Genomic DNA, 12,838 nt, shown 5'->3' with positions numbered 1-12,838 from the left:
AAAAAAAAAAAAAAAAAAAAAAAAAAGAAGCCCCACATTCAATGGCTGCTGCAGTGGCTGTCAGGGATTCTGGGGACTCGGGGCAGAGCCCCCACCCATCCAGCGTGGAGCAGTGGGGTGCAACGGGGATCACCTCCTGCCTGGCAGAAGCCGGTAACTGCAGGGCTTTTTTTTTTTTCTTTTAAAGAGTTGGGACGCTGGGGATGGGCAGGACAGCCATTGATAGGGCTGGGAGAGTGGGCGTGGGATGGGGCCTGTCTGAATCAGATTCGACCGAACTGATTTGAGACAGTGATTCAAATCACCCACTCAAATCACTGTCTCCTGAATCAGCTGAATCCAAACCGAATACTAGCCACTTCGCACAGGCCTACTAACCAGCATGACCTAATTTCATGAGACTGTATAACAAACAGTACTACAGCTTAAGAAAGGATTTAAAAAAGAATACTTATTTTGAAGCCCTTGATAACTCCCAATTAGAACCTCTACAGGCTCAATGTTCTTAAGCTTGATCTCAAAGCAAGGACAATTTCATAAAATTATCTCTGAGGAAAATAAAAGTGGTTTATTTTCACATTATAACTTGTGCACATGTTCTACAACATGTCCTATTATCCAGTGACAAACTCTGACAAACACCAAACAGTGCGGAAGTAGAATTATTGTGGGACAGCAACCCTATTTGTGAGACTTAATAGGCTTTAATTTAGCCATAATACAGTATATCAATGGTGATTTTTTTTGCACTTAAAGTGTTTAAACTCTTTGGCTAATTATTTCATTGCAGAAATAAGGAGCTGCAGGAAAGTCCATTGCTGGGGACTCATTCCTCCAAATGGACCAACCTGGGCAGATCCCAGTGTCCACATGGAACTATCTGGACAAGTTTGTCTGACCTCTATAGACCAGAAAAGAGAACAACCACCTAGAAGCAAACACTTGCTGAAATCTTTTATTTTTAGAGACTTAAAAACTCTGCAGCTTCCATAACCAATTCAGGTACTTCCAGATTTGATACAGGGATGTAATGAATCAGCTGCTATTTGTGCTTCACTTACCTATATATCTGAAGATACAGCTGGTGTAACTGACAGCAAGAACCAGAGAGGAAGGGAATAAATTCCTGCAAAAGTCAACCCTGAGTATTATTTTCAATACAAAATATACAGTTTAAATGCATCTTCCTTGTACTTTCACTTATTTATTTGTAAACCATTTTATTGCAAAAAGTTTAGGTTGCATCACAGAAGACTACAATTTTTAAAAACCACTATCCAAACAACTGGATAGACAACTTTTTAAGTGTGTACCTGGACTTGGGTGTCTAAGTAGGACTATTCACCCTGTTTGAGTCTCTGAAAAACTGTTGATATAAAAGGTAGGTGGGCCTTCCTCCTCCGTGCTGCTTTTCTGTGACTCAATCATATGAGCTAAATGATGGATTGTTACAAATGTAGATTGCATTTATGTACCTAGGTCCATTTATATGCCTAATAGGTGAAGTAGAATCTGACTATAAATGCAAAGAGAGCACAAAGTACATCAACATATGACAAAGTATTCCTACCATAGAACTACATTGGGTTCTTTTAGGCAGCTAAATTTATGTTTGTTTTCTTAAACTTCCTTTTAATAAGTTAAAAATTACAGATCCACACAAAAGTGACTTCCTTGCATAGTCCAATACTATTTTATCCTATTATGAGGACACTCATTCTGTGCCACAAACAAAAAGGTATTTGCCACTCTATAGCAGACAACCTTTGTACAAACTAAACTATCAATTTTGTGATTGTTACTGCAATTTAGTATGTTGCTTAAATGGCCCCGAAAAAGTTAAACAGCAATATCAAAGGAAAAAATAAGGTGTGTGTAGGGAACAGGAGATACAGAAAGGAAAGGACATTGGAAAGAAATTACAAGCAAGCAGAAAGGTGATATGGTTATTAGGTCTTAGTAAACTATATAATCTTGTAGAAAATCCCAGCAGAATTTGGGTTTTTCTTTGATTGGAAAGATCAATTTTCTCTGAAGTTTTGAGGGGTATTTCTACTTCAATTTGATTTGAGGGGAGGATTTTGTCTTGTTTAAATGTAAACTCCAGAACACTTGCATGGCCAGAGATAACTTAAAACACTTTCAGAAAGGCCTACAAAACAAATTTCATTAAGCCACTCCACAGGCAAGAGATGCCTCTCTCTCACATTACACTGCTGCATGGTGCTAGACAGGGTTTGTGGAAGGGTTTATAGAAGGGTTTTATACTGGCTACACCATACTCAATTACCCAACTGTTTAAAGAAAATATATTGAGGGGAGTTGGAAACTTTAGGTATTTCCTCAATCTCCTGCTGCAGAAGAGAAGCCCAACTAGTGCTGGGGATAATGCATAGTTGCCAATGTCTAGGTAAGTGTCACAAAGTGTAACTATCCAAATAAATCAAAACTCTGTAGGTCACTAGTCTCCACACCCTTCACTTTCATATACAAATCAGTATTTTCATTTTCTGGTTGAGGAAACAAAAACACAACAGTTAAGTGGCTTGACCAAGGCCACAGTCACTGTCAGGGTGGAACCAGAATGCAGAAGCCCCTTATTCTCAGACATATAGTCCAATAGGTCATGCTGTTTATAGTGTTAAAATGCTTTTCCCCATGATAAAAAGCTCATAATGGCTACTCAGCAAGCCAACAAGCTCAGCTGAAGGTAATGTAAGAGCTATTAAAGGCTCTAATAAAATCACCAATCTCCTGGGTGGAACTGCTTCCTGCAGCTGTGAACTTTACACTGGAAACAGCCAATCATCTATAACCAAACACCAGCCCTGGGAAGCTGAAAAAGGGAATATGAATGCATTTCAATTATTAGGGGAAAAAAATCAGCAACAGAGTGAACTGTTTACATTTTCAAGGAAGATGTTACCATGACTTAATTCAGGGCAGACTCTAAGGCATGGTATAATATTAGATGGTAAAATATGCAATCAATATTTTTATTTACATAGTACAGCCTTAATTTTACATTCAAGTAGAATCCAAATAAATAGATCATACCTTGGTGTAGTGTACAAGGGAATTAGCAAAGAATCTACACAGTTTGACTGTCCTCTGGAACAACTTGTAGTCTATGTCCTCCTATCCAAAAGAAAAGTAGTAGTGAAACATAACAGAATAAAAAAGCATCAAAGAATGTTGATAAATGGCTAAAAGAATTTGAAACTGTATTTTCTTTAGAAGGAAGCCTGGATTCTGTACAAACACAGCAAAAATAGGAATATCTGACACCCTTCTCAGAACTATTTTATGGGAATCTCCACATACTAGCTGTTATCTTTTGACCAGCTTTATGGAACTCTCAGTATGCAAAGCAGGCAAAATTCATGGCATAGCGTTGTAGAGGAGTTATTTGTAGTGCCTGCCTAAAGCATCCTGAGTGCTATCCAATGTTATTAGCCTCATATTCCAAGTAGCTCTCCTGCAAACCACATCAGCCATATGAAGTACCTGCTATATAAATATGTTGGTAATCAACACCACTGCATAGAAAATGCATCCAATGTAGCTTTCTGCAATGTTTTTTAACCCAACTCTGAACTTCTCAAGCCCTAGGGCAATTTCAGATCATATTTCATTCACCTGCACCTCTGAAAGCTTCATTTGTTCAGCAAGTTGCAAACTGGAATGGAAAGAGAAGAGGGTGTCCTTGCACAGGCTATTGAGGATGTCAGTGTGTTTCAAATGGTTCTGCAGTAAGGAATGATGCTTGAGGCTTTGCCTAATACATAGACAGGAATAGGATCAGATACATAACTGTCAAAAGTAAGTCATCAAGTGACAATTCAAAGCCTTAAAACATACTTGATTATGAACTTCCATGTGTTGGCATGAAGAGCATGGTCCATATTGGAAATGACAGAACAGATCTCCAGTACAGTGTGGATCACTAGAGGGAACAGTAAGTGAATGCAAACAGCAAGTTAAACATGAACATGTAGACTTAAGATCTAGTCTACTCCCCTGAGGCAAAATCACAACTGGCACAACTTACTGAACTTCACAAAGTTAAACACTTTCACCAATCCAGGAAAAACATTTAATGAGCAGGTAGGGAGGGATACACATCATGTCAACAGCTCAACCCATCTCATACGTAACTGAGTTTCAGGAGGAAGTATAAAATGCTCTAATGTACATCACTCACAGCCTTTGAATTGCTGGGCACCTTAAGCTCCAACAGAGGGCAACACAAGTCAAGGACATTCAATACCAGTCAGAAAGTGCTCTGCATCTTGTATAATAAAAGGTATCATCTCTGAACCAAGAGTTCTAGAGTTTTGCATTTCTGCATCTTGTAGGCTCAGGCCCCCTGTCTGTAGAGAAGAGGGAGCTGGGTGGAACTGACAATTTCATATACACACCTGACACCATATTTACAACACTGTCTTCTGTGGTAGCAGATTCCATAGAGATCATATCAAGCAGTTCCATAAGCTGTTTTTGAAGACAATAGGTATCCTTAAACAGAGACTGGAGAAGGTCAGATATCAAATGCAGGCACCCACTGTACACTGATTCACTGTTCTGTAGGAAATGGGTGATGAGAACGAATTAGAAAATGTTTGGGAATCAAAGTTTGGTCTTGCTGCTGCTAAAGTCAATAGACATTTTATAATAAACTTCTTTGGAAGCAGAACCAAGGCCTTTCAATAACCACTTCAACTCATAAGGCCAGCAAGATCTGTAGAATTTAAAATCTATCCGTAGTTACTATTCACCAAACAAATCCCCACCGCACCTAAGGCCTAATCCAAAGTCTAGTAAATGTCTTTCTAGCATGCTTTGGAGCAGCCTCTAAACGCGACTCCAAAAATCAGATTTCCAGCAAAAGCTAAAAATGTACTTCATGACACATAAATAATATCCCGTATGTTTTCCAGTACTTGAAAATGTCTCTTCAGAGATACTGCTTACTAGAGGAGTCCTTAAACAAAGGGCTCACAATGCAATATTGCTACAAAAATAGTTAAAGACTGTAGAAAACAATGAAGCCTACCTTAAGGATGAAACTGAAGTTATTACAGACTTGTGATAGTCTTACATTATACATACTGCTTAAGGGAAAAATTTCAAGCACAAGTTTCATTCTACATAAAGATGCAAGTCTAATGCTGGTGCACATTATTTTTCATATAACATCAGATACATAAATCTCAGATATAATTCTGGCCTGAAATTTGCACTGAATTATAAATTCAATTCTCTTCACATCTTCGTAAATCACTCATTTCTGCCAATCCACAGAAGAAAAAGGTCACACAGGTGCCAGAGATGGCTTAATTGCTTTAGAAGAAACTATATACAAAGAATGATGCAAGAGACTGAAATAACTCAACTTGATTCCCAGAACTCAGGCTGAGTGTGCAGCGCTGATGTTTGTTTTTGGGAAGTGAGCATAGTTGGTTTCATGTTTAAAAAGACTTGAAAAGTCACAGAAACATTTTTAATATAGTATCTCTTAAAAGATTTTTTTTAACTCTTTCAGTTATAGATCATTTTTCTCTTTCTAAGACAGACCCCTACCTTGCAGTGCACGAACATGTTCTTGATCACGTAGAGAATGGAAGAGGGAAGGGTACGGATACTCTCTAGGGGCACAGACTCCTCAAGAGTACAGACATGCCGTACACAACTGGTCAGAGTTCCCAACAGCTGCACCAGGGTCTGAAGGTGAGATTGTACAACAACAAAAGTCTACGGAGGCACCAACTGAGGAAGCACACTGCAGCAGATGGTTGAAAAAGCAGATGTAAACCAAAACCCCCCCAGCTCTTTCCTTCTGCATTTGGCTGCATTATTCACTGAATTTTACAATACTGGCAGATAGAAAAGTATTAGGGGGGGCATAAAAATAAATTAAGCTTTGTTGAAAACAGCAGCAGTTTTATGCCACAGCCTTTGACAGGTTTTATTCTCTCTTCATGAGAATTGTAAAATGTGTATGACTTGCTGTTTATCAGTTATTATTTCAAGATTCAGACTATCAGTAATGCAGAAGGTAGGACAGGGTGGCATTTTGCAGATTAACTGGTGCAGAGAGGTATAAACTTTCCTAGACAACAACCTGTTTTGCCAAATGATAGCACTGGGACTAGAGGTGCACCAATACAATGGTCCACATAGGATCAGCATTGATAAAAGGAAAATTAACATTATCATCAATCTGCTTTTTTTTTTTTTTTATCATCAATCAGCATGTAGGCAGCTAGGAATGCAGCCCAGCAGCTTGACGAGCAGCTCACAGCCTGTAGGAGGGTAGGGGCATGGTGGTAGCAGACCAAGATCCCCACAGTGAGGGAGGGAATGGAGCTGGGGCAGGGGCTGCCCACCCGGGGGAGGGCATGGGATGGATCCTTGGGCAGCTTGTCTGGGAGGTAGGGACGGGGGCGGCTCCCTGCCATTGCCTGCCACAGGCTTGGGGCCAGGTGCCAGCCTCTTCCCGGTGCAAAGGGGCTGGCAGGGGAAGCTACAGGATGGGCTACAGCAGTGTTTCCCAACCTTTTCCACATTTTGCCCACCCCGGTCAAGCATTTTCCCCCTTTTCTTCTCATCAGTCCAGTCTCCTTCCCAAACAAGTCAACTGAATGCACAGCCACCTTGCGCAACGTTCGGTTTGCCCACTCCAGGAAAATATGAAAGCTTCCTCTCTGAAATAAGCTTTTATCAATAGAAATATCTGAGTACTGTTCCTATTGTTTCACAGAGTCAAACTAGCTGCATTAGGACAAACCCAAAACAGAGATTTCCTTTCAGCTGTTGCTGACATAAGCATTCCAAAAAACCTTTGCATATTTTTGGTAAAAACCATCACACAACCATTCTTCTAACAGATCATTTCAGTACTTACCTGTAAAATATTCCTTAGTACTGTGCGTAATTCTGCATTCTGGCTTGTTAATCCTTTTGCCTGCTTGGCTAATTCATGCATCAAATCATCAAATAATTGAATAGCCTGTCAGAACAAAGCAAATGAAATTTTATACACACACACACACACACAGTTATACATATATATATTAATAGAGAGGGAGGCACTAAAAGTACAGGTCATTGTATATCCGCATTTTTTTTTTTTTTTTTTTGAGTGAAGGACTTTGTATCCCCTTAGTACAAACATGGAACACTGCACAGTGAAACTGCTGGTTTCTCCAGACTGCCTCTATTTAAGATGAAATCAGATACCACATATTCTGTGTTATTACACACAACTGACTTGCCCAAGTGACTTGTCAAACACACTGCTGTCCCAGCCACAAATTTAATAAAAATATCAACATTAATTTACTTATAAATATTAAAGATTGTATATGCTATCCTAAGATAATTTTTTTTTAAAAAAAGCCTGGTTCAAATTGGATGATTTTGAAGGCCAGTTACATTAAAAAAGTGGCATTTTACTCTAGAAAAAAAAATTACTCTTTTCAACTTTTCCCAGCTTCATAATGGCATAGCTCCAAAATTCAAATTTGTCTCTCTAACACTTGTCCTTGAAGCATTTAAATATTTTAAGTGTTTAGCGGTGGATTAAGCCAAGCCAGCTCCTGCATTCCTCCACGTGTTACAAGTCCCACCCACAGACATGGAGCCGACCAGCTCAGCCTAATGGCGCATGGACCAGGAGCTGTGTGCCGTCAGGCCAGCTCCATGGCTCCACACAAGACTTCCGGCACTCCAGCGGGAAGTTGCACATGAAGGCACAGAGCCCACCCAGCCAGATGGCATACAGCTCCCGCCTGGAATGCCATGAGCTGCACATGCTGGCACGGAGCCAGCCTGATCTAGTTTGAATGTGCACACCAACAGGAGCCAGCCTGATCTAGTTTGAATGTGCATGCCAACAGGCTGCGCCAGTTCCATGCCAGCAAGTACAGCCCCTGGGACTCAACCAGAGGCAAGCGCTGCCGGGGGCTCCATCTGCTGCTGCTGAGGCGCCAGTGGCAGGGGCTGTGCACCATGAGGGGGGAAAGCGCAATGTACAGTGGAGAGGGGGCACCCATACCCACCCCCAAACACCTCTTTACAACCCCCTCAAACACCACACCCATACCCCCCACATCTTTTCACAAATCCTCCCTACACCCACCCCCAACCATACAAAGCACCTACATATATTTCTCAAGAAGGTTTGAATAGTGTTATATTTAGTTTAATTTGTTAAATAAATAAATAAACAAATAAAAGTAATTCATTTTGCATAATTTTGAGTTTTCCTGCGCATTTTGAATAATTCCCTGGGGTGTAATAAATTGTTAATGTAAATGTAATACTGTATTTGTTATCAGCTATTTTAATAAAATTCAAAGATTTTCAAGATAGATTTTATAGATTAATTAAAAATTAATCAAAACATTAAAATACATTTTTAACATTAATAATGCTACTGAACACATACCACAAGATAAATACCAAGAGCTCAATCTTCTCAAGAAACTAAGGGCAACATTCTTACCACTGTAGATGCCATAACAGAAAATTATTCACATTTTCTAGAACGAAGGCAATGTGTCAAATGCATTTGATCCCAAGAGGAAAATTCTATGATACAAACTCCTACAGCTGTTAAAGGGAGACTTTAACTAGTTTCCAATCAAGTTTTTACCACAGTATTAATGTTAAACTTCTTACACTACAGAAGACATCATACCTTTGGTAATACTTTGGAGAAAAATGTTTGCTCTAATTCTGAAAGGTCAATATGAGGTAGAAACATGTCAGTCAGGATCCTTAACACCCCTGTAAAACAAAAATATTGACAGACTTTTACAAAAGAATACCACAAAATGATCAAACATACCAAAATTGTTATCTACCTATCACAAAAAATGCAGAAATGTTTAAAGGGAAAACTGAGAACTATACAATCATATTCAGTGGATGCATCTACATGAAACACTAGAAGTGCAGTAGACTAACTCTATTTTGCATTAGCGCATCACGGCACAAGCCATGCTAATGCACTAGAATTAGTCTATTGCACATTAGTGTCACCTAAAAGATGTGTGCTGGCACTACTATGCAACAGCGCCAATTACAGCACATTAAGTTAGTACCTGTTATTACAGTTACTAATTTAATGCGCTGTAATTACAGCACATTAATGCACATGTAGACATGCCCAGTATGTACAAATTGCCTGCCATAAGCTTTTCATACCTCATCATTAAGGCTCCTTACCTTATCAGAGGCCTAAAAGGACCTAGTCAGTTAAGGCTGCTAAAGCCTTGAAATTAATTGCTCGACATCAGTTTCACCAATTAAAGAGGTAAAGAAAAACAATTATATTAGAAAGTAGACAGTGAAACTGAAGAACTCTAAGGTGCATATTCTTTAATAAATCTAGATACCAATAACAAAGATTCCAACACATATACAAGGGCTTATGTACTTAACTTACTTACTAAGTAGTTTTATTACAGATCACTGACGGTTCTAAGGTTAAGCACGTATGTAGCTGTATACAGAATCATTGTCTAAGACAGGGGTGGGCAAAGGACAGCCCATAAGCTGACTCCACTTCCCAACAGCCCTTGCAGTGGCAGCTCCTTCTGGCTGCTGCTGCCAGACCCAGCCCTGCTGCCCAGGCACCCCGGCCCATCTACCCTGTAGCCAGCACTGGAGACAGGATCCTTGTGGGCAGAGTGCGCAGCTGGGATGGGGCTGTGACCAGGAGCAGGACAAGCGGGCAGGCTGGGGAGACGCAAGGATCTTGAGGTAGTGACAGAGCAGGGCCACAATCTGCTGCCTGCACACCCCTGCAACAAGTGCAGGTTCTGCAGGTGGGCAGGGGGTGTGCAAGTAGCAGATCATGGCTCTGCCATGGCCCGGGGCCCATGTTGTCACCACCGCAAGATCCTAACTGGCCCTGGAGCAACTCCTGATATGGCTCTGGCTGGTCTTCATAGAAACCCCAGGAGTATGGGGCCAGGGCACAGCCCCGGTTCTACAGCCCCACACTGTCAGGGACCCACACTCCTGAGGTCTCCATGGAGACCAGTGAGGAGCCACACAGGCAGGGGCTACTGGGAAATGGAATCCGGCTGCCAGCTGGATCTGCCATTTTGCTCACCTCCAGTGTAAGAGAAAACACTGAAGACTTAAACCATATCACATCACTGCACATTCATCATCCAGGTTGGCACAAGCTCAGCCTCTTCACTATGAATACCAGTAAAACTACTAAAAACATCATGGCAAGCAAGTGACTCGCCCAGGGCTAGTGTTCAGATTTCACAGACTTATAATACAGTTAAAGCCAATTTTCATTAAAAACTTCAAACCTGTTTTCTTGTGAAAATTCCAACCCCACCATAATAGCAATGCAAAACTGTAGAGGCCTTTGAATGAGAGGAAGTTTTTCCTTCTCAAGAGAATCTGTTAGTGGAGTGCAGTGCTATCCTCAGGATACAAGACTGAATTAATGACTTGAAACACAAACAGCCCCTAAAAATGACCTTATGATACACCAAGCTTTGCTCTCAGCTCTGTGTAACCTCTCAGTTAAAGGAAATTACACTTGACAACCTACAAGCAGAAATTATCAATGCATACAAAATACTTCATGAGTAATCATAACCTATTCATTTTTAAAGAAAACAATAGTATGAGATCACTGGACAAATGAGACAGCAGTTGAAAAACATTTTTCTGTAAAATCAATAGCTAAAAATCAGCAACAGTAGAATGGAAAAACAAAACCTTACACATATTCAAACACACTCATCTAGCCTTTTAATTTTTGGGAAACTCATTCAGCATTGTAATTGTTGAAGGCTGTCTTAAGAAACCAAGAAAGACACATACTAAAGAACTAGTATTTCTAACACGGAAGCTATAATACAATAATTTAATACAAAATGCCATATAGGGATCAAGCACTACAGTTTTAAATAAAGTCATCATAACTCTTACTTACGAATATGCTCAGTCCAGTCATCAGAACTTTGATACACAGAGTAAAAGCGTTAAAGAAAGTGAACTCAAACATGTTCTGAAATACAGATCAGAGACCTGAGAAAGAATGTCTTGCGCTCAAAAGCTTGTCTAACTTTACCCCAACTACATAGTTGGTTCAGTAAGAGATGTCACCCTAAGAAATCCTTGCCTCAAACACAAATTAATGTTCAATCTAATCCTAGAATTTATCACTATACCCAACCTGCAAATATTTCAAGGCATGTCCAAAAGCAGTGGCATCACTCTTATAGTTAGATATGTAACCACTTCGGCGCTTTGGAGTTTGGGATCTACATAATGACTTATACATGGATGCAGACCAAGGAATTGTCCAATGTTACTTTAACTGCTAGATGAACCGTACACGCGTGCATGCGCACACACATGTACAGAGTAAAATTTATCTTAGAATGCTGAATGCCTGGTTCCTGCCATATTCAGACTAGAGAGGTTGCCTACTATCTGGCACCTAGATCACCAGACGGCCAGTGCACTTGTTTACTGTAAATCACATTCACCCTTCTACTTCATAAACTCAGTGCCAAAACGAGGATCTTTCTTTTGCAGTGCACTTTTCCTTCTTGGGTGCTTATTCTCTTGTCTCTCAAACACTATTTGGGGACGGTCATCAGAACCAGGGCTGCAGAGACACCGAACTCATAAGTACCCACATATTTCTGACTACCAACACACGCACAAAAGGACTGACTATTCATAGAGTCAGAAGGGACCCAATGGAACATGTCTGATCCCTTGCCCCTGGCAGGAAAGAGGACTGAGGTCAGATGGCCCCAGCCAGGTGACTATCAAGCCTCCTCTTGAAGACCTCCAAGTTAGGTGAGAGCACCACCTCTCTTGGAAGCCCATTCCAGACTCTGGCCACCCTTATTGTAAAAAATTTCCTCCTAATGTCTAACCTACTCTTCACTAGTTTGCACCCATTATTCCTGGTTACTCCCTGGGCTGCTCTGGTAAACAGTGCATCCCCAATTCCCTGCTGTCCTCCCCTGATAAATTTATAAGCAGCGGGCGATATGTGCATGGGTGTTGTGTGATCTGTATCTCAGCAGAGACTGTAATGACCTGCAGGTTCCCACAGGTTGAAGCACAAGTTGTAGTGGGGATGAGTGAGGAGGCTCCATGTGCAGGGAAAATTTCACATGGCCCAATATAATTTATCCAACTCCTGAATTCTTTCCACAGGAGGAAGGTGAGACTGACCTTCCCCATCCCCGCTTTTGATAGGCCCTGATCTCCCAGTATTCAGCTTAGTTTATTTTGCCAATGGTGCACCTGCTACACCTGGGGATTTCTCACAGCCCCTCCCCTATGCTGTGCCCAGCTTCCTATAATCAGAGACCTCAGGGGGGGATGTTTTACAATGGAAATCTCATCTCACTTTATTGCAACTATACAGTTAGCCGAATAAAAGATCTCACCCTAAGAAATCCTTGCCTCTTGCTATGGCCCTGAGCACACGCAGCACCACAGCAGCAAACAGCAGCAGCACAGAGCACAGGGCTCTTCTACCCAAGATCTGAGTTCTTGCAACCCCCGTGGAGTCCCCGGATTATCGCAGAGCTCTGGGCATGAAACAGACCAGCACCCAGATGCTTCTGAATCCCAACACATCTGCACACACACTTCTGGGTACTAGTCCTTGCCACGCTACAGGATATGGACACACACACGGACAGACTCTGTCTATGTCTGAAGGGTGTTTGTGCTCAAAAGCTTTCAAAGAACAATTTTTCCAACTATTTAGTTGGTCTAATAAAGGATATCATATCTACCCAAAGAACCTCGTTTGCCCCCCCCCCCCCCG

General features: G+C 41.0%; 1 protein-coding gene across 4 annotated transcripts in view; it reads right to left on the bottom strand.

Moving 5' to 3' along the window:
- The window catches only part of CUNH1orf112 (chromosome unknown C1orf112 homolog), a 29,518-nt gene extending 17,799 nt beyond the window's left edge, over positions 1-11,719 (bottom strand). For 2 of the 4 annotated variants that reach the window (XM_019501900.1, XM_019501904.1), the window contains exons 1-9: positions 10,969-11,719; positions 8,705-8,793; positions 6,908-7,012; positions 5,584-5,724; positions 4,422-4,584; positions 3,862-3,946; positions 3,640-3,778; positions 3,058-3,138; positions 1,062-1,126 (exon numbers count right to left, since the gene is read on the bottom strand). In XM_019501900.1, the coding sequence (XP_019357445.1) occupies positions 1,062-1,126; positions 3,058-3,138; positions 3,640-3,778; positions 3,862-3,946; positions 4,422-4,584; positions 5,584-5,724; positions 6,908-7,012; positions 8,705-8,793; positions 10,969-11,044 (944 nt within the window). In that variant the 5' untranslated portion in view covers positions 11,045-11,719. The remainder of the gene's footprint in view (positions 1-1,061; positions 1,127-3,057; positions 3,139-3,639; positions 3,779-3,861; positions 3,947-4,421; positions 4,585-5,583; positions 5,725-6,907; positions 7,013-8,704; positions 8,794-10,968) is intronic. The other 2 variants (XM_019501902.1, XM_019501903.1) reach the window with 2 other exon arrangements.
- Between the last annotated feature and the right edge of the window lie 1,119 nt (positions 11,720-12,838).

Source organism: Gavialis gangeticus, unplaced genomic scaffold (genome assembly GCF_001723915.1).
Source record: "Gavialis gangeticus isolate Ggan-Ray unplaced genomic scaffold, GavGan_comp1, whole genome shotgun sequence".
NCBI lineage: Eukaryota > Metazoa > Chordata > Crocodylia > Gavialidae > Gavialis > Gavialis gangeticus.
The sequence above is the reverse complement of the archived record's forward strand: the minus strand, read 5'-3'. Positions and strand labels throughout refer to the sequence as shown.